The sequence below is a fragment of the Ammodytes marinus genome (assembly GCF_949987685.1).
Source record: "Ammodytes marinus genome assembly, chromosome: 15".
In the NCBI taxonomy this organism is placed as follows: Eukaryota; Metazoa; Chordata; class Actinopteri; order Uranoscopiformes; family Ammodytidae; genus Ammodytes; species Ammodytes marinus.
This window is the reverse complement of record NC_137219.1, coordinates 28,224,220-28,246,786: the sequence shown is the minus strand read 5'-3', so window position 1 is coordinate 28,246,786 and position 22,567 is coordinate 28,224,220. Positions and strand designations below refer to the sequence as shown.

Genomic DNA, 22,567 nt, shown 5'->3' with positions numbered 1-22,567 from the left:
CACACAAGGGGCTTTAGGTAAAATGCAAGAAAATCGCAGGAACAGTGGATGGATGGAGGACTACCTTTTCATAGATTTAGGAGACAGTTTAGAGCCCAACAAATGCTTTGTGAATTACACTTATCCTAAAAAGTTAGGAGTCCTAAAATAAGGAGTGACAGCCTCCGCCTGTTAACACTGTTGCTGAAAAAGAAGTCAGATGCAGACGCGCAGTAGACACAGGATGTGTGGCCCGGGCTTGAGCCTTAGATGTTTTATGAATATGGCCACTAGAGGACATTGAGCAACGAGACTCGTTGGCAAAGACATAAAACACAACCTCCTCCTCGCCATGGAAACCTGAAAGAAGGCTCACTACACAAACCCACCAAAGGCAAACAACCGTGTCTGTAAACACAAGCTTCAACTGCATGATGGGATTTCTTCAAGCAAAGGGCTTTCCTGTAAGCATATGTACTGATCAAGTGTTGGGTGGGGCCATTTAGTACTGCACTTCCACTTACAATTTGGAGCACATGCCAATCTCTCTGCAGTAAAAGACAACTAACTATTATTCCTATAATTCCCACAATGCAAGTAAGTGAAGCAGCTGAAAGAGATATGCCTCTAGTTACTAATAATACATTCTATTATGAAAGTACCAAAATATGCATTATTAAATATAACTGCATGGAAAATTTGAGTACAGGTGGGAAATGAATAATATATTTGAACACACTGCATGTACAACTGTGTGAGGTACTCATCTCTGCTGACTTTTGTGCTGTTAAAAGGTGCAGTCAACGATGGTAGAGAATGCTTGTTGTCAAATCAGTGAATGAGCATGCATGAGCGGTCGGAAGGGCTAGAGTCTCCTCGTAACGTGGTGTGGAATGGTCAAACAAATTGTGTGTGTGTGTGTGTGTGTGTGTGTGTGTGTGTGTGTGTGTATGTGTGTGTGAGAGAGAGATAATATTGGTTAAAAGTTAAAATTTTTGTATGAAACTTGTTCAGTTATAACACTAAAAAGAAACATATTTTGCCTGCTCCATAATGTTGTGAGTATTTTGTCAGATTATAGTCTGTGATGAATATGAGTATGTTGTCTTTACTCACACTTCTTAAACAGTGAGCCTGACATCTTCTGTATTTACAGAGTTTTTAAAGGTAATATTGTATCATAATCCTAGCTATAAACATCAATTTCAGTTTTCAGAGTTTTTTACATATATTCATGAATAATAATAATAATTTTATAAAAGCATTATATTTATTACACAGACATTTTTCAAACTCTTCATTCAAGTAAAAGTATGTTACCATGGCAATCAGGATACTAAAAGAAAATTTGTTTTGAACATTCTAAATATTTCAGAACAAAACAAAAACAGAATCATATGTCCATGGTGATCACAAGAACAGAATAGAATAGTTCATGTAGTCATGTCAGTTCTTACATCAGAAAAGTGCAGAACAGGTTAAAAATAGGCTGCATTTTTTTTTTCTTTTTTTTTTATGAATACAAATTTAATTCATATATTGATATATGAAAGGGTCAATATAAAAGAAAACATTATAAAAGCAGCTGTTTGTTGGAAGTTCCAGGAATACACACACCCTGCTATGGATATTGATCCACTGCATTGTGGGTCAGCCTCTTTAGGCAAATGCTAAGGGAGCAAACCCTGACAGATAAGCAGTGTGCTGGCGGTGCACAATAGGCGGGCCTTAACATATCAAGGACCCGGCAGCCTCCTGCAGTCAGGATGGGGACTGGTTGTCTTGGGACCGCCCATGCCACTAGGTTTACCTTTTCCTGGCGAAGATAGTGCTACTGGGGAAGGCGCACCCCCTTTTACACTTTAAAATTCCATGCGCAGGTATCCACTTTTGACCTAGGTGTATTTACCTTATTTTGGTTGAAGTCTGGCGGCGATGGGGCGTCTGATAACGGGGGCAGGTATGAATGGACTGGGAGCTTCTAGTCAGAACCCTACACGTCAGCGGTACAGGCTAAAGGTCGCTAGCAGCTGGGACGAGTGGCAGCTGTTTTCGGCAGACCCCTGTGCGACTGAGCAGCCCTATTCAGGGACCACACTGCTCACCCCTAATGGGGAAGGGCCTAGAAAAGGTGGCCTAAAAAATGCCCACTCAATATGCGCCTGAACAGGTTACCGCTCCTTTTAGGTCATTCCACCTCTGCGGTCGAAAAACAAAAACAAATGAAAAAATTACTTGCACTTTCAAACTGGCTACATGGAACGTACGAACTCTCCTTGATACAATAGGTACTGAAATTTTTTTCAGAGCCTGGGTCTGTTGAAGGTGCGTTGCTGTGTTTAGGCTGTGATAGCCTTGTAGTAGGATAGGATAGGTAGAATCGGCATTGACACTAACTGGAGCTTGTTTGTACAGAGCCTGGGTCTGTTGAAGGTGGCTGTGCTGTGTGGGCTGTGGTAGCCATATGATAGGATAGGGAAAGTAAAGTAAGTAAGTGAAGAAGTATGTTTTTGTTTATTTTTTTTAAAAAAGGTTAAAAGTGGACGTCATCATCGAAATCAATGGACAACCAAGAGAGAGAGAGAGAGAGAGTGTGTGAGAGAGAGAGAGAGAGAGAGAGACTGACCACACGGCTACAGAAGGCACTGGTCCTGGTCCTGCTGTGATTGGACAGTTGTTCCTCCTCCTCCTCCTCCTGCTCTGCAGTGAGTGTGTGCAGAGAAACAGAGCTGCGTGCACAGCTGAGGGACCGACCACTGCACCCAGACCGGAGAGTCACTGAGCGGGCTGCACTCTCACTCTGCTCTGCTTCATACACCTCCAGCCTCCGACCTGACACACACACACAGCAACACAAAGCAACGCACGCACAAGCACGCACGCACGCACGCACGCACGCACACACACACACACACAGCACTGTTTCAGTAACTCATTAACAGTTAGATTTGGATTATGTTCAAACTAATTAGCACTGCAAACACTAAGTACCAGTTCAACACAGTTGTTGTATACATGATAATTATCTCCATAATAATTATTCACACATAATTTAGCCATAATCTTTAGCATGTGACATCTGTATCATGTTTAAAACATTTTTTAAAACTTTTGCATACCTCTGACCATACAGACAGATTTTATTTTCAGTTTGAGTGTGTTCCTTATGATATGACTATATCTGATGTCCATGAGAAATATACACATCCTCAAATCAATTTAGAAAAAAAGACTTACAGGTCCTTCTCATATAATTAGCATATTGTGATAAAGTTGATTATTTTCCATAATGTAATGATAATAATTGAACTTTCATATATTTTAGATTCATTGCACACCAACTGAAATATTTCAGGGCTTTTGTTGTTTTAATACTGATGATTTTGGCATACAGCTCATGAAAACCCCAAATTCCTATCTCAAAAAATTAGCATATCATGAAAAGGTACTCTAAACGAGCTCTTAACCTAATCATCTGAATCAACTAATTAACTCTAAACACCTGCAAACGATTCCTGAGGCTTTTAAAAACTCCCAGCCTGGTTCATTACTCAAAACCGCAATCATGGGTAAGACTGCCGACCTGACTGCTGTCCAGAAGGCCATCATTGACACCATCAAGCAAGAGGGTAAGACACAGAAAGAAATTTCTGAGCGAATATGCTGTTCCCAGAGTGCTGTATCAAGGCACCTCAGTGGGAAGTCTGTGGGAAGGAAAAAGTGTGGCAGAAAACGCTGCACAACCAGAAGAGGTGACCGGACCCTGAGGAGGATTATGGAGAAGGGCCGATTCCAGACCTTGGGGGACCTGCGGAAGCAGTGGACTGAGTCTGGAGTAGAAACATCCAGAGCCACCGTGCACAGGCGTGTGCAGGAAATGGGCTACAGGTGCCGCATTCCCCAGGTCAAGCCACTTTTGAACCAGAAACAGCGGCAGAAGCGCCTGACCTGGGCTACAGAGAAGCAGCACTGGACTGTTGCTCAGTGGTCCAAAGTACTTTTTTCGGATGAAAGCAAATTTTGCATGTCATTCGGAAATCAAGGTGCCAGAGTCTGGAGGAAGACTGGGGAGAAGGAAATGCCAAAATGCCTGAAGTCCAGTGTCAAGTACCCACAGTCAGTGATGGTCTGGGGTGCCATGTCAGCTGCTGGTGTTGGTCCACTGTGTTTTATCAAAGGCAGGGTCAATGCAGCTAGCTATCAGGAGATTTTGGAGCACTTCATGCTTCCATCTGCTGAAAAGCTTTATGGAGATGAAGATTTAATTTTTCAACAAGACCTGGCACCTGCTCACAGTGCCAAAACCACTGGTAAATGGTTTACTGACCATGGTATTACTGTGCTCAATTGGCCTGCCAACTCTCCTGACCTGAACCCCATAGAGAATCTGTGGGATATTGTGAAGAGGAAGTTGAGAGACACCAGACCCAACACTGTGGATGAGCTTAAGGCCGCTATCGAAGCATCCTGGGCCTCCATAACACCTCAGCAGTGCCACAGGCTGATTGCCTCCATGCCACGCCGCATTGAAGCAGTCATTTCTGCGAAAGGATTCCCGACCAAGTATTGAGTGCATAACTGAACATAATTATTTGAAGGTTGACTTTTTTTGTATTAAAAACACTTTTCTTTTATTGGTCGGATGAAATATGCTAATTTTTTGAGATAGGGATTTTTGGTTTTTCTTTACTTTTTTGCCAAAATCATCAATATTAAAACAATAAAAGGCTTGAACTACTTCAGTTGTGTGTAATGAATCTAAAATATATGAAAGTCAAATGTTTATCAGTACATTACAGAAAATATTGAACTTTATCACAATATGCTAATTATATGAGAAGGACCTGTATATGCCCCGGTGTTGGTCACATTTGTCATTTAAACTGGTGAAAGCAACCAGTACTAACATGAGATGCTTCTTTCTGCCTGTTTAGTAAACTTAGCCTTGCTGTAAAGGAGAGCAGCTTTACACATGTAACCTGTTTAAACGTTCAAAACCCAATGTTTTCCTTCCTTCTTATTCTTACCATTTTCCTCATGAGGATATTCAACCCCATAGATACTGCAGCGGCGGAACACCATCTTGTTCTCTGTCAGAGTGCCTGTCTTATCAGAGAAGAGGTACTGGATGTGCCCCAGGTCCTCTGTGATGTTCAGGGCCCTGCACTGGATCCTGGAGTCCAGCTGCTGGTTGTAAAGGGCTATGTCGTTGTGGATGAAGTAGATCTGACCCAGTTTCACAATCTCAATGGACACATACAGAGAAATGGGGATCAGCACCTGTTGGGACAAAAAGTTGATTACACCTTCTGCACGATGCAAATATTGACATGCTTGTTCTCTTCCTCAGTCACAGCCTCCTGTTCGGTCATGATGTTTTATGCCCGTAGTGGCCGATAATTACAACAACAAAAAACAACACGCAGCACAGATTTCACAGATCATTCTATTAATGTTCTGTAATGAACCGTGAATTTTGCTTTTGTGCCAAAGCAAATGTAGTCACGTAGAAAAACTTCTATCATACGTGTTGATTAACTACCAACATATAAAAACCATGTGATGATATTAGCTAAAGATTAGCCTGAAATGCTAAGAGAGGTAGTTTTTTCTCAAATTGTGGTGGTGGGGGAAAGTGAGACACTGTCTCACTTTCCCCCACCATGAGGCACAAGTTAAGTTTAGTCTTAAACATATTTTAATGTAAAATTACATAACATATGTTTTATTTTAATGGCATACACATTGTAGAAAAGCCATCATGCCAAGGAAATACACCAGGAAGACGACCTGGGGAAACCACACGGAAAGAGCACCTTCTCATCTTTCCCTGTAAGCTTCATGGCTGGAATGTAGAGTAGGCCTAGTTGTAGAGTATGACAGGCTGATGTTATAATCCAGTTGGGTCTTCTCCTGTGTTCTGAGTCCCAGGCTGTTCTCGCTGGTTCTGATTTTCCTATGCTTGATGTCTACACCATTGTAATTCAGTGTATTTCTTCTAAAATATCATAATTTGCTATTCAGTGCAAATAACAATATAGACCCCCCCACTCCCCTGCACCCCACCCCTAGAACAGCATTCACAAACATATTGGAACTTATTTTTTTTATTTAAAAACCAAACCATAAAACAACATAGGGTATATAAAACAAATTAGTATTAAGGCTAAATTAAACTGGTTGTTGTAGACCTAAATGTTTTGGGAGTCTTTCATCAACGGCTTATTGCAGACTGTGGCTGTATCTCGATTCAGGGGTTGCGGTCTACGAAGGCTGCATTTGAAGACCGATTGCGTCATAGCGGCGCGCAAAGGTTGTTCCATTTGCAAGGCTCCTTGCAAGGCTCCTCATATGCAGCCGTGAAATGCAGCCTTCGTTTCACGGTTTTGAAGGCTGCATCAGATGTATCCTTCGCAGCCCAACATATCCTATGATTCATTGCGTTTTTTTCAGAGATGGCATACAATAAAATTAAAAATAACAAAACAGCAACGTGTTGCTCCATCTTCTTAACTTTTATCTTCCTTTCTTTTTTTCTTGTACTTTTTTTTCTTTTCGTCTGGTAGGCAACTTCTTTTTCTTTTTTCCTCCGTTGACAAGGCTGTTTCCGGTGGCAGCTATCAGGGTTGCTAGGCAACACAGGAGCGGCGAGTCCTCACGCAAGGTAACGGCTTGTTACGCAAACCGGAAATGCTCGTAAACGGAGACCTGCGGAGACCGTGCCGTTTAACAACGCTCGTTCGGCCTTCACAGGCTATAGCCTTCATAGACCGCGAGACCGCTCCTACCAAGGAGGCGGTCTCTGTAACGGGATACAGACTGTGTGTGGAGTGGACACACTATGCCTGCGTGCAGGTGGTTGCCATGGTGCTGCTGCAGCCGAGGCTTCGTAAGCGAAAATTAAAGTGAAAATGAATGACTGGCGGCTGCCACTAACATTCATGGAAGTTTTGGTGTAAGCGCAGGTGTCACAACTTCAGCCGGTATTTAGGTTGCGTTCCGAATCGCATACTTTCTACTATATAGTATGTAGAAAAAAGATTTAGGATGTCCCGATTCTTGTGGCCAGATTTAGGATGGTTAGAATACCCGGATGGTCTACTTCATGCGGCCAAGATTGTTAGTGTTGAAAAGTGCATCCTATTTGGGCGATTCTGACCCACAATCCAGTGCGCACGTGAAGTGACGTAACATCGACGAAGCCTATAGGTCCATGTTATGAAAACAAACGGGGATGCGACGGATATAAAAGCAAGAGGCAAGATCAAGGCGCAATGTTATGATGAAATAAGAGAGAAAAGTATGTCCCAATAGTATGTCTACTGCATCCTAACTAGATTCTTTTTATCGTCGGATGTAGTATGTAGAATAGAAAAAAGAAAGAGTATGCGATTCGGAACGCAACCCTAGTCTGTTTTCATGTGTCTGTTTCCTGGTTTACTTTCTGTGCCACTCCCTCCTGCTCTGCACTCCCAGTTAATTACATTCACCTGGTCTGCCCCACACTCACCTGCTCCTCATTAGTCAATCAGCCTCAGTATATATCCCAGTCATTTCACTCAGTTCTCTGCCAGATCGTCTAGTTTGTCTTATGTGTTTCATAGCTATCCAGCGTCCTTATACCTGCCTGTCTGTATACCTGCCTGTCTGTTCATGTTTTCGACTCACTCCTTTGGATTTTGGTTTTCCCTTTTGCCTGCCTCTATTGGACTGTTTGCCACGCTACTACCTGGTTTGTCTTCACATTAAAACTTTTGTTGCTGCACCTAAACTGTTTTGTGTCATGCTATTGGGTTCTCGTCTGTCCATCCTGGAAACCTGACAGCAGGGTTATAAGTAGAACTTTTGCAAATGACAGGCATTCTTTTCTGTTCTTTTCCACGTAGTCTCCGAGTCACACACAGAAGACTAGTGAAGGTCGCGCAGTTGAGCTAGGAAGTGCTAGGTTCCGGTTTCTGCTTCAAAATAAAAGTCAGAATTGACTTGACGTTTTGCCAGTTAAATGATTTTAATATGAAATTACGCTGTAGGACATGTTCCGTTTGAATTGACAGTAACTTAAATGCGAGCCATATGTAGGAGTTTGTGGTGTTTCAGTTGTTCTAGCATTACTAGTTGATACAGCATTGCTGTTACAGCATGTGAAAAAACCACAACGTTATAGGCCATGACCATGGACATAGGCCATGACGAGCGTTAATCGTGCGATTAAAAAAAATTGACGCCGTTAAAATGGGTTTGCGTTAATGCCGTTAATAACGCGTTAAACTGACAGCACTAATTAAAACCTTTTGAATTATAATATGTTGTATTTGATTTTGTTCAGAGTTACTTTCAAGTGTTTAGAAAATTTGCTTTGCTTAATTGACCAAACCCCATCATTCTTTTACTAGTCCGACATTAGTTCTGGAATGTGTGGCTAGCTTTCAGGATTCTTACTGTTACACTATGTGTTGTTATGGTAGTTTCAGAGTGGAAAAAGTAGTGGATCAGTTTACCCCCAGCTGGTTCACTTTACCCCCTTGATTTTGCTGGTCTGTCTCAGTTTACCCCACAGCTGGGGTAAAGTGAGCCACATGACAACTTTTTTTAAAACAATCATATTTTCACTGCCCTTTGTCTTGAAACAATTCTGCTAATGCCCATTTCTAGGAAACATCCTGAATTAATGGGAAATGTGTAAATTTGAGTGATAAATCATTTTAGCTTGCTTAGAAGGGAGCAAATATAAAAAGTGGCTCAGATTACCCCGTTCTCCCCTATCTTAAAAAAAAGATTAAACTAATCTATACTTGCCAGTTATAACAAACTTTCAAAAAAGCGCAAAAAAAGCTAAGAGTTTACCTGCAGGACAATGATCATAGTCCAGAAGACATAGAACCCAGCCAGCGCCGGAGACGTCTCCCCTTCAATCTGAAAGACAGGGTCTTTGAGGTTGTTCAGCCAGAGGCCGTGACCTGAAACACACACAGTGGATTACATAAGGGTTTACGGTCACCTGTGCACTGTATGGCTGTGTATTGGCAATGAGTTCACGATACCATACAAATCACGATATATGGGTTATGATATATCGCGATACAATGTATATTGCGATATTCTACACAGTTCAATGAAAATGTAAAAACAGAGCTGAAATACAAGGTCGCTGTGTAAGATCTGAGTGGTTTTTATCACAACGCATTATATTGATAATTTAGTGGATAAATTGAGTCAAACCAACTTAATTCAAAACTTTCATTCAGATTCCATAGAAAAACTAGCCTGGCATTCCCAGACCTGCCACTAGGCGCTGGCAAATTAAATTTGCTGCGCGTGTTGGTCTGGACACGCTCCGTTGAAGCTTTTCAAGAAAGCCAGAAATCTGGCGGGCGCGCCAGAGCCCCTTATACAGGTCCTTCTCATATAATTAGCATATTGTGATAAAGTTCAATATTTTCTGTAATGTACTGATAAACATTAGACTTTCATATATTTTAGATTCATTACACACAACTGAAGTAGTCCAAGCCTTTTATTGTTTTAATATTGATGATTTTGGCAAAAAAGTAAAGAAAAACCAAAAATCCCTATCTCAAAAAATTTGCATATTTCATCCGACCAATAAAAGAAAAGTGTTTTTAATACAAAAAAGTCAACCTTCAAATAATTATGTTCAGTTATGCACTCAATACTTGGTCGGGAATCCTTTTGCAGAAATGACTGCTTCAATGCGGCGTGGCATGGAGGCAATCAGCCTGTGGCACTGCTGAGGTATTATGGAGGCCCAGGATGCTTCGATAGCGGCCTTAAGCTCATCCACAGTGTTGGGTCTGGTGTCTCTCAACTTCCTCTTCACAATATCCCACAGATTCTCTATGGGGTTCAGGTCAGGAGAGTTGGCAGGCCAATTGAGCACAGTAATACCATGGTCAGTAAACCATTTACCAGTGGTTTTGGCACTGTGAGCAGGTGCCAGGTCTTGTTGAAAAATTAAATCTTCATCTCCATAAAGCTTTTCAGCAGATGGAAGCATGAAGTGCTCCAAAATCTCCTGATAGCTAGCTGCATTGACCCTGCCTTTGATAAAACACAGTGGACCAACACCAGCAGCTGACATGGCACCCCAGACCATCACTGACTGTGGTTACTTGACACTGGACTTCAGGCATTTTGGCATTTCCTTCTGTCTTCCTCCAGACTCTGGCACCTTGATTTCCGAATGACATTCAACATTTGCTTTCATCCGAAAAAAGTACTTTGGACCACTGAGCAACAGTCCAGTGCTGCTTCTCTGTAGCCCAGGTCAGGCACTTCTGCCGCTGTTTCTGGTTCAAAAGTGGCTTGACCTGGGGAATGTGGCACCTGTAGCCCATTTCCTGCACACGCCTGTGCACGGTGGCTCTGGATGTTTCTACTCCAGACTCAGTCCACTGTTTCCGCAGGTCCCCCAAGGTCTGGAATCGGCCCTTTTCCACAATCCTCCTCATGGTCCGGTCACCTCTTCTGGTTGTGCAGCGTTTTCTGCCACACTTTTTCCTTCCCACAGACTTCCCACTGAGGTGCCTTGATACAGCACTCTGGGAACAGCCTATTCGCTCAGAAATTTCTTTCTGTGTCTTACTCTCTTGCTTGAGGGTGTCAATGATGGCCTTCTGGACAGCAGTCAGGTCGGCAGTCTTACCCATGATTGCGGTTTTGAGTAATGAACCAGGCTGGGAGTTTTTAAAAGCCTCAGGAATCTTTTGCAGGTGTTTAGAGTTAATTAGTTGATTCAGATGATTAGGTTAAGAGCTCGTTTAGAGTACCTTTTCATGATATGCTAATTTTTTGAGATAGAAATTTGGGGTTTTCATGAGCTGTATGCCAAAATCATCAGTGTTAAAACAACAAAAGACCTGAAATATTTCAGTTGGTGTGCAATGAATCTAAAATATATGAAAGTTCAATTATTATCATTACATTATGGAAAATAATCAACTTTATCACAATATGCTAATTATATGAGAAGGACCTATATGGTACTCTGGGGAGGATGTATCCGGATGACGACAGTGACGTGCATGCGACGTCGAAGCCGTGATAGTAAACATCAGAGATGGCTGCAGATATGTTGTGTGAGTTTGAGACTGCTTTGGCCTCGACCCTTAACGATTTGGAAGACGTCACTCAAATCTTTCATTAGCAAGTAAGTGGAATGTTCTATTTTGCCGACCGACAACGGCAAACGTTTAATTTAACAGTTTAACAGCTGTTCGCTAAACGAAAGGGGCTTACGTCGCCTTGTGCATCGCTCTGATTGGTTGTAGTGCTATCCAACTGCGTGCAGTGGCATTTGAAATGCACGAGTAGGAGCCGCCCCTTGAGTTGGAAATTACTATTGATCGTCGCCAGACCCTCTATCGTTCAAGATATCAGGGTCTGGATTTCCAGGCTATAGAAAAACGGCAATTCAGGGTAAATTACCATACTGATACATCTACAGGAGCGGAGGTTGTAGTTCAAAACCAATAAAAACTTGAAAAACATTCAAATCAAAATATCGATTTTATCGATATATTGCACTGTATTAATATTGCTGTTGCTACAGTAGCTGTGTTGTGAGATGAGAGCTGTGTGGAGTCAGTGAGTGTAGTTACACACCGATGGCAGCAGTCAGACACATGATGATCAGCAGGAGCACACACCACAGGACATCAGTGTTCAGACGCTTCTCCAGCCGGCTGCGCTTGTACCTGGGCCCACTGTTGTTCATCATGGCTTTAGTCTCATGACCTGGGAGTACAACACACCACAGTTAAATGTCTTCAATTGTTTTATTCTTGAGTTGCACCAATATCATATTACATTTTCATGCTAATAATACATGTCCCACTATTTACACATCATAGCTGCATTCACTTATACTGTACATTCTGCAGATAGTTTTTTTCATTTTGTACATATATAATAGTTGAACGGTTTCTTACGATAAACACCCTATAGCTTTATTTTATTCTTTTCCTCCATTTTTCATTCTTCTATATCTGTATGCTATATACAGTATATGGAGTAGAAAACTCTTTATGTGACAAATGCCATGTCCCTACTAAAGGCATCACTATAAATAAGGAATTCAAACCAAATAAATTCAATTGAAATCCTCCAAGTAACGACAGTCAGTCTAGTTAGAGTAGAAATACTGTCTAGATATGGGCTATATCATATATTTATATTTCAGGTAATTGGGGCATGCTTTGATTTAGATTGATTTAGATTTAGTATTACCAGGATCCCCATCACCAACACACCAGAGTGAGAGCTAGTCTTCTTGGGGTCCAACACTTGCAAGAGATATAAGGACGTCAGCTGTATTGTGTGTAGCAGTAGGCATAGTGTCCATGCTATGTTTGGGAGCTGAGAAAACCTGTTGTTTCACTTAGTCTGAAAGAGAGGCTATCTGGGTGACAATAAAGCCAATCCTTGCACTATTTAGGTGTGTCCTTCCTTTTGAGTGTGAATAGCAATATGGTTACATTTAATTTTAGAAAAATCACATTAGGTCAATGCAATACAGGCATGTTTCAGTTTTAGGAAAGTCAAGTTGGCTCTATGTGATATCTTTGATAGAAATTATTTGATAACATCCAACACACGTAATAAAATACATGCTATGCTTTATGTATCTAATAATTTGCAAATGTGTGACTGTACACCTCAGAACAAAGACAGCAGTGATCATAGCCATTAGTTGGATGTTTAGTAAGTGATGCTGTGCGCTTACCTGCATAGACTACAATCCCCACTACAGTCTCAGTGTTTCGGATGGTGCAGCTCCTCAACAGAAGGTTGCTGTTATGTAGGCCAACACGGACCCCACTGGGGTGCTCCCTGTGGAAAACACACAAGGCCGGAGCTAAGGCTTAGCACAACATGAGCAGCTTTTACTCACTCACACAGCCATACTGAGAAGAAAACTAAATGCATGTTTGTGGAATGTTTTTGAGGTAATCTCTACTGGTGCAATATTTAAGTCTAACATCTAACATGTGACCCTCATATTTAGCAGCTGTCATGATTTGAAGTCAACTGCTTGATTAAATATTAATGTTAATTGTCTTAGTGATTATACCAGAAACGAAGATGGCGTCCTATCGCTGTCCTCATGAAAACAAAGATATTGCAATTAAATATAAAATAGACAGGGCTAATAAAGCCCTGATTGCAAACTGATTTCATATATTATTTATGTGATGTCACCTTGTACCTAACAGGTGTAGCTACATAAACGGATTGGTTTGATGAAGATTAAAAAGGAACTCACATGTAACCTCTGAACCTGCTGAGGTCATCGTTGGGGTTCTCACACTCAATACGACAGTCAAAGCTCTCAGGGGTCAACTCTGATCCCTGCTGTTCGCACACACACACACACGCACACACACACACACACTTCAGTTAAAAACACACGTGACACATTCTAAGATTACTGATAATCAGGAGATTGTTTAATTACATACATAATTAACTATAAGGGGAGCCAGGAGCAGCTCTCGTGGGTATATGTGTGTGCAGAGTTAGGAATGTGGATTGCTTAAGTTGAGGAAGCCAGCAGGCTGATCTGTAGATCATTCAAATTGTACACAATAGAGGGCTCAGAGGTGGTCCTTGGTGGGGGCAATTTAGGTAGGGATGGGACGATCCACTTTTTTTAGTTCCGATCCGATTCCGATACCTGGGGTTTGGATATCGGCCGATACCGATACTGACCGATACGATATCATAATTGTTATACATTTTTTCGTTGGTGGTGATGTTATGTATAGGAAGGCTTAAGCAATTCTAATTTAAAAGAGCAATAAATATACACAAATGCATATAGGTTTATCTTAAAGGCAGAAATCCTTCTCAATGATCACTTCTGCCCCACTAGAATATGTGGTGGTCTGTTTGTCTAAACAGTCTTTCTCTCTCTGGCTGTATTTTACATAGTAGAATTTGTCACAAGCCTCTCCACTTCCTTGACTTGGATTAGCTTTGGTTAGCTCACTGGCTAACAAACTCATATGTACTGTATGTCAAATTATAAAGTGATGTCCTCTCTCCCTCCACCGAACGTCGGCGCATGTTACATAGTAAAAAAAAAAAAAAAAAAAAAAAAAAATTATATAAAAAAAAATTAAAAATCGGATTTTAATATCGGAGCTGTCAGTCCGATATCCGATACGCAGATTTCGGCCATATCGGACCCGATACCGATACTGGATCGGATCGGCCCCATCCCTAAATTTAGGACAGCCTGTTTAAGAGTTAACAGCTAATTTATTGGCCCCTGGCTAAAAGGTATTGTCCTAAAGTTACTGAATCAGACTTCTTTGCGCCCCACGGGATATCGCCTCTAGGGATTGATTAACACAGATGTCCTCTGAACAGTGTAGGTCGGAGTTAGTTAGGGTCCACTTAGATTTGCAGGTTAAAGGCCGCCACAATGCAGGAAGAGACAGGTTTTTAGCTTACAGGAATTCTTCATAGCTTTTTCTTTTATGCATGTACCTCTATTAGTTTTTTGGCTATAATACTTTAACTTTTTATTGGCTTCGTTTTGACTGCAGGATGAGTTTTGTTGTTTAAATAAAATAATTGTTCCTGGGACCTCCTCATCTGTCTCAAACTGCGTCTTCTTCCATCAACCTGCTACCAACGCCGTTTTTCTGAGTAAAGGCCGAAAGATTAAAGCGGCAACGAGTAACATTTAAATATCTTTTAAACAGCCTCATGTTTCCTCTCATAATCATAAATTACCTTTCACAGCAAACGAGACCATCAGTGCAAAGAAAGACGTTTTTATATAGTTTTTATTACTGCATTTGATCTGGTTGTACACCCAGTCCGATTTTCGGTTCACGCGTGCATGCTCTATGGTGGCAGATTTCAGTGTGGCGCAGGAACGCGATTTGAGAAGCCTATCACTCCAGGTGAGGGAAGGGGATAGGGAGACCAGATCCCAATTCACCAGATGTGGGACAAAGACTACGTTTGTGCGGGACAATGCGTGACAAAGTGCCATTTTTTTTAGCAAAATAAACTCGTGTCACCACCGGTAATGCCAGAGACACGGCTTTCTATATTAAAAAAACACTATCTTTAGATCAGCGTGCAGCAGTTAAGTTAGCTACTGTTAAACAAATAGAGCATTAAGGCTGCGGCTTCACATTAAAAGCATTTCACTGGCTTCACATTAGCATCTCACTTGACAAACGTGAGTTGGCTTTTATTTTGAAGTAACAGGAAGGTAAACGCTGAAGCACCTTCACAGAGCCCACTGAGCCCAGCAGCCCGATACACACACACAGACAAACACACACACAGACAAACGGAGACTGCTGTCTCCTCACAGCTATCGGATAAATGCCAGATTATAAAACACGCATTTAAAAAGGGGGGCTCACTTTCAATAACAATGCTGGACAACGTCTCAATTTGCGGGACGTGTGAAAAGTAATGGAAATGCGATCTGGTCACTCTAGAAGGGGAGCGGGAGCCTTGTTTGAGACAGTTATTTGTCGTCATAATGACTGATAACGGGGCTGAACCATCAAAGAAAAAAAAAGAAAATGCAATGAAGAAAAGCTAAAAGGGAGAGTGATAGGCGGGAGGGAGGGCGTTGCCAAGCAACGTATACACAATTTCACGGAGTGAACCTAGACTGCAGTGTTTACTCCTAAATTAATGAGCGGTAGCCTACTAAAACAAAGTTTACTTTGCCTCACCAGCATCATCAGATGACCATTATTCATCTGAAATAGTCATTATTTACAACAACATAAACACATTCCCTCATCGTGATCCATAACTAACTGTCGTCTCTCGTTCATTCGCGTTGTGTGGGGACACGTACTCGTTCAGCTCCGTGAGAGGTGACAATGCATCAACTCATTGCAATCAGGTGTGTTTAGCACTTACTGGCATTAGTTGATGCTGTGTCACTAACCACTCTCACCGAGCCGAAAAGAGTCCGGTGCCCTCACACTTTCAACACAAGGACACGCACTATATTGCTTCCTGATTATTTGAATCTTGAGGCCCTGCACGAGCTAGAAAACAGCTTCACGACAGCTGGCGTCGTAATAATACTACCGCTTTTGTTTAAAGGTGTCGCCAACGTGCCGACATACTCGTTGTAGCTTTAACAGCACACATGACAGGGATGTCATCTTTTCCACTGATCTTTCAATTGTCTGTTTTAAGGGGTTCTGCACCATTAAGTGCAAACACCTTATTATCTGGACTCTGGAGGAATTATTCAGGCAATCCTGTTTTTCCATATGAGTTTACATTTAATACATTCAAACAAAGTAGTCCTTGAAACGCTCTAAACATGGCGTGTGGAAATTGATATGGGTTTAGGGATTGTTTGGTGGCTCGGTTTTCCACATTTAATGAAATAGTGTGCATGCTATGTTTCACCTAGATGTAAGAAAAAGTGCTAAGTCCATGTACAGCGGCTTGCAAAAGTATTCTTCTCCTTGAACTGTTACACTTTTTGTGGAAAAGTTTGACTTGCAGCTTTAATTGCAGCGATAGGTGGTTCTACAAAGTATTGACTCAGGGGGCTGAATACTTTTGCACGCCCCACTTTTCAGTTTTTTCTTTATACAAAAAAAGGAAAAAACTTCACAATTATGCTCCACTTTCTGTTGGTCTATCACATAAAATACATTTACGGGTGTGGCTGTAACGTGGAAAGGTTCAAGGGGAATGAATACTTTTTCAAGCCACTGTAACTTCCCCACACAATCAATAACGTGGTGCTATGCTCTCTACACCCAACAGGGAGTCGTCCATTTTCAATTTACTGCACATTTTGATGATTTTTACAGGTGCAGTTCTTGGTTAGTTACACCTTAAAATGTTCATGTTGTTAAATTGCAAAGCTTTTGAGATTTTACTTAAACCCCTCTCTGTGGCAAGGAGGACAATATGACAGAAAGCTCATAGAACCTTTTTTCCACATGAATGGAATTTGGCAGGCACATGACATCTCCACACTCACAAGAAAAGCATCCTGGTGCCTTGCTCTATGCCCTTAAAAGGAAATCTTAGTAATACCAGATCAGCCTCAAATCTAATCAGCACAGTCTAAACACCTCCACAATGTTGAATTGCGATGCTTTTGAGTTGTTGAAGAACTACAAACAAGCCGTTTGGTGCCAAGCCCTAAACCCAACAGGCTCATTTTAAATGAAGTGTTTGCCACTACGTAAGAGTATCAGATCACAAATTTCAACCTGTTTAGTTTTCAGCAGATTAAACATCTAATGGGGATTGACAATGTAACGTTTATTTTAAACCAACGAATAATATTACTTTTTAATAATTTAACAGTTTTAATGCTTAAAAGACAACATGTGGTGCCATGCCCCAAACCAAATGGATGTACGCCATTTTAAATGTAAAGTTCATTTGAAGTGTATCTTCTGCAGTTTTTACAGATGTTGTACTTTGACAAAGTCCTCCTAGCAAGTTGAACGGACACATGGTCAGCAGAGTCTAAAGACATTTCTAGTGCAACGGCCTGAGCCAAACACCAAGTCAGCAATTTCGAATCTGAAAATGTTAATGAAATGTAAAGGCCCCATACTCTTACCAACTCCTCCCAGCTGGTTTATCAGATCATCTTAGAATTGAATCAGCACAGTCTAAATGCCGGCATCTAGTAATTTCCATTGGCTAACATGATAGCCCTGGAGCGTGATTGTATAACTAGCTTTGGAATGTTGTTTGCACAGCTTGCATTTTTAATTGGTGTGTTTCCATGTGTTTTGGGAGATGCTGCAGTGATGCAGGAACAGATGCCTGTGCTGTGGGGCACACAAGGCCTTCTCTTCACTGGATCCTCATAGCCATCTGTGCCGTAACCTCAAAGCGTACCCACGTCCATATGGAAGTGGAACATTACTCTTATATCCAGGGCCGGCGGTAGCCAGGGGCCAAGGTGGGCCGTGCCCACCCAAATGTGGGCTGTGCCCACCCAATCAAAAAAAAATTAAAAAAATGTTTTTTTAGGTGGAAGTCCAGACCCACTATCGGACGGACCTGTTAATTCGCTGTCCAAGAAAATGTCAAATAAAATTCAGACAATTAATTAATACTGAAGAATATACCATTACCATGCATTGCTTCTAATTGTATTATTGGGTGGGCAGGACAGCCTGCCTCCAAGTTACCCACCCGCTTATAGTGGTCACTGGTCAGCAGAGCCGGCCCGAGGCATAAGCGAAATGAGCGGTGGCTTAGGGTCCCGACTGCCAGGGGGGCCCCCCAATTTTTTTTTTTTTTTTGTTTTTTTTTTAGTTTGTGTGTTTGATATCAACATCATATTATGTAAATGTGATTATCATACAATAAAAGGAATACAAGGTTTTGGTAGATAGTTAATAGCTTAATAATTGAAACAGTACATCTGGGAGGTAATCCGAGGTTAACTGATCACGTCACGTTCAAGTCCATGGCATGCACAGTGTGTATTGAGTTTATTTAAAAATATTTGAAAATGGGGCTGCCCTCAGTTGCTCATGCACTGTGTATAGTCTATAGCCTATTTCAGCCTCGTCTGTGGAAAAAAAGATAACTGGACAACAGAGTTCTTCTGCTTCGTTCCTCTCACTGCATTTAAATGAATTGATTATATTACAGAAAAATATGTCCCGTAAAAGAAAAATCCCAGAGGACCCTGCATAATATTTTATTTCAAATGTATATGTCTATGGAAAATCCATGTGTCTTTCTTCAATAGCTTCTAATTCATCCGACCCAGTGTCTCCAAATTATTTGTTGACACAAAATTCCTCAGATTTAGCCTCTTAATTTTCTTCTCAAAGTGCACCAGATTCATGCATTTCACTTTAAAAAGGTAAAAAAAAAATCTCCAGGACCCCCCTAGCAGGGTCATGACCTCGGCTGGCTGCTATTTTCACCCAGCTGGACATCGGAGCCAATAGTGGAAAGACTATACAGGTGAAACTCGAAAAAATTAGAATATCGTGCAAAAGTTCATTTATTTCAGTAATTCAACTTTATAGGTGAAAATAATCTTATACAGACTCATTACATACAAAGTGAGATATGTGAAGCCTTTATTTTTTATAATTGTGATTATTATGGCTTACAGTTTATAAAAACCCCAAATTCAAAATCTCAGAAAATTAGAATATTACATAAAATCAATAAAAAAAGGATTTTAAATACAGAAATGTCGGCCCTCTAGAAAGTATAATCATGCATATGTACTAAGTACTTGGTTTGGGCCCCTTTTGCATGAATTATTGCCTAAATGCGGCGTGGCATGGATGCTATCAGCCTGTGGCACTGCTGAGGTGTTATGGAAGCCCAGGTTGCTTTGATGTGGCCTTCAGCTTGTCTGTATTGTTGGGTCTGGTGTGTATCATCTTCCTCTTGACAATAGTCCATAGTTTCTCTATGGAGTTCAGGTCAGGAGAGTTGTCTGGCCATTCATGCAGAGTAATACCATGGTCAGTCAACCAGTTACCAGTGGTTTATGGTACCGTGGGCAGGTGCTTCCATAACACCTCAGCAGTGCCACAGACTGATAGCATCCATGCCACACCACATTTAGGCAATAATTTGTGCAAAAGGGGCCCAAACCAAGTACTTAGTACATATGCATGATTATGCTTTATAGAGGGCAGACATTTCTGTATTTAAAATCCTTTTTTTATTGATTTTATGTAATATTCTAATTTTCTGAGATTTTGAATTTGGGGTTTTCATAAGCTGTAAGCCATAATAATCACAATTATAACAAATAAAGGCTTGAAATATCTCACTTTGAATGTAATGAGTCTTTATAATATATTAGTTTCACCATTTAGGTTGAATTACTGAAATAAATGAACTTTTGCACGATATTCTAATTTTTCGAGTTTCACCTGTATATCTAGTGTGTATAGTATATAGCTCTGGACTACCACCCTCCAGGTTGCCCAGTCCCAAAGCTTTCTCTTCAATCAGCTCAGGCTGCCTACAGTTAATACTGCGATTAAAAAAAAAGATGTATATAATGTATATTATATGTTATTCATAAACATTTTGGAAAAAAAAACATGCAAGAATCAAATCTCCCACACAGCAACACTCAAAGTTTATTTACATATTGTGTTCTACACAATTCACAGTAAAGGAGATCTTACAAGGGCAAAAAAATTCTGCTGACACGCTCGCATCTTCGGCCTCTCTGCCCAGTGTGCCCACCTAAAATTTCTACAGGCCCACCCTAATCTAACTGTCTAGAACCGGGCCTGCTTATATCTCACATGAACTGGACGTGTTCTATCTTCAAACATACTGTTACCATTAACATAATGTAGGAAGGTGAAATATAAGAAACATCTCAGTAAGATGCACTCTGGAACAACTGAACAGTTACTATGACTTCAATAAATCACATACAGTATAGTTAGATGAATACTACCAGCTTGATAAAATATAAAAACTGGAAATGGTTAGATTTGAGGATTTGAATGACTTTATGGGGATGTTTTCTCCCACACTAAGCCACACCACTGATCAGGACTCTGAGCTGTATTGGTACAGTAGACGTCTAGGCTTCCCTCAGCCTGATTCTTTGTCATTCCTCACCACACATCCCCCATGATGCTTTGCTGGAGCTTTCTCCCTATCTTTTTCCTGTATGAGTACTCGCTCTCCCTTAGTCTCAGATTTAGATCCCTCTGCCTGCCCTCCATTAAGAATGCACTCACACCAGTCATTACTACCGTGCCCAAGAACGCTTGACGGCTAAAGTCTAGTGTGTTCTCACAGTGTAAGTGCTCCATACACTTCCTTGGCCCTGGGTGAGAGGGTAAGACTTAAGGTGCGAACACACCAAACGCGTTGGGTGCGGTGGCCATCGCGCCCAAAGCACCTGATCTGGCACTTGGTCATTTTGTGTCAAAAAATGGTTCAACGCGCCCAACGCTACGCAGCTACCCACCCCCCGGACAACAATTGTGCCAAAAGACAAATAAACAGCAACTGAACGGAACAAATAGCCTTAAAACAGCATTGCAGATTCACGCCACTCGGAAATGAACACAAACAGCAAGGCAGCACCATACCAAACACATTTACAGCAGCATTGTGCGCAGGGCAGTAGAAAATAAAGGCAAGTAGCCTGCATTACCCTACCTGGCTGTGACAGGGGACCGTGGCTGGCGTAGATAGGCATAAACACCGGTGCTTCACTGTACTTGTTGTGAAAGTTCCCCGGATTTAGCCGTTATGTTTGGCTTCATTATATGGAGATGGTGGCCGCACACAACTGGGTGAGTTAACTAACACTATCCGACCGGTGCTAACTTGGTTTATCGGCTAAATCGGCACATATTCACTGAATTAACCAGGAAGCCCATTCTCCTGGCTCACTTTACCCACGTCTTCTAACCCAACCCCGAGCGGCTTCATATCACCAGCCAGCCGCAAATACATTTCCTCCTCGGTGTTTCTCAGCCTCTGTGTTGTCCTCCCACCGTGCCGATGCGATGTCCGTGACGTCGGGTCAAGCTCACCGCTGATTGGCCAACGCGGCTAAACGTCACGCGATGGAGTGTTAAAAGTTACATTTTTTGAACTTGCGCGTTGGTGCGATGGTGCTGTGACGCTTTGGTAACGCGGCTACTGCGCCCAAAGCACCGCTTTACCGCGGCTAACGCATCATCGCACCTAAACCAATGTTTCCCTATGCAAAAATAGGATTTTTCAACGCCGCCACCGCACCCAACGCGTTTGGTGTGTTCGCACCTTTAGAGTTTGTTAACCCGAATTCCTGGAGTTCTCCACAAGGACTACTATTAGGCCTTTCACACCGCCGCAAAATCGGCGCTAGTTCTGGGCTTGTTCGGAGTTAGAGCCAGTGTTTTGGTTTCACACCGCCAGAGAGCCTGCTCCGGGCCGTAAAAACCGGGGGAACTCATACCCCAGGATTGAGCAGGGTTTGATAAGAACTGCTTGCGCGAACGGTTGGGGGAGGGATTATCCCGACCAACCAGAGCAACTCAAACCTCATGCCCGCCATATTTAAAAACACCGCTACTACGAGACGTAAACATAACATAATTACCGAACGTAGCGATCAAATTGACCGGCGAGAATACGCTGTATGGGTCCTGTTTGCTTAAGAAAGCAAAGCGAGAGCCAACAAGTGTAAAAATAAGACGTATTCGCCGCTGTTGTTGTGCTTAAAGCTAGCGGTAGCTTTAGCGTTAGCCACAAGAGCAGCGGCGTCGGGTGACGTACACACACGTTTACAGTGACGTCATGACGTTGCTCTCTTGCCGGCTCCATGGCTGTCTCCGGTCGATGTGAAACCAACCGGTTCATAACTGGGATAAGGCTGTAACCAGTTTTGAACTGACCCCAACACCAGCCTGGAACTGACTCTTGGTTCATTTTGGTGTGAAAGGCCTATCAGTGAAACAAATTGTATAAAGTCATTGGTGTCACCAGAGGGAGCTGAGTGAAATCTGATCAATTTGCTTAAGCCATGTCACTTGGGTAAGTGTTTGGTTGGGCTAAAGATTAAAAAGAAACACAATCTTGTAGGGATGGGAAT

General features: G+C 41.8%; 1 protein-coding gene across 1 annotated transcript in view; it reads right to left on the bottom strand.

Moving 5' to 3' along the window:
• The window catches only part of atp10d (ATPase phospholipid transporting 10D), a gene marked incomplete at its 5' end in the record, with an annotated part of 80,731 nt that overhangs the window by 35,795 nt on the left and 22,369 nt on the right, over positions 1-22,567 (bottom strand). The window contains 6 exons of the mRNA XM_080042761.1: positions 2,606-2,811; positions 5,007-5,259; positions 8,824-8,936; positions 11,602-11,733; positions 12,722-12,828; positions 13,262-13,350. Of these exons, the coding sequence (XP_079898887.1) occupies positions 2,606-2,811; positions 5,007-5,259; positions 8,824-8,936; positions 11,602-11,733; positions 12,722-12,828; positions 13,262-13,350 (900 nt within the window). The remainder of the gene's footprint in view (positions 1-2,605; positions 2,812-5,006; positions 5,260-8,823; positions 8,937-11,601; positions 11,734-12,721; positions 12,829-13,261; positions 13,351-22,567) is intronic.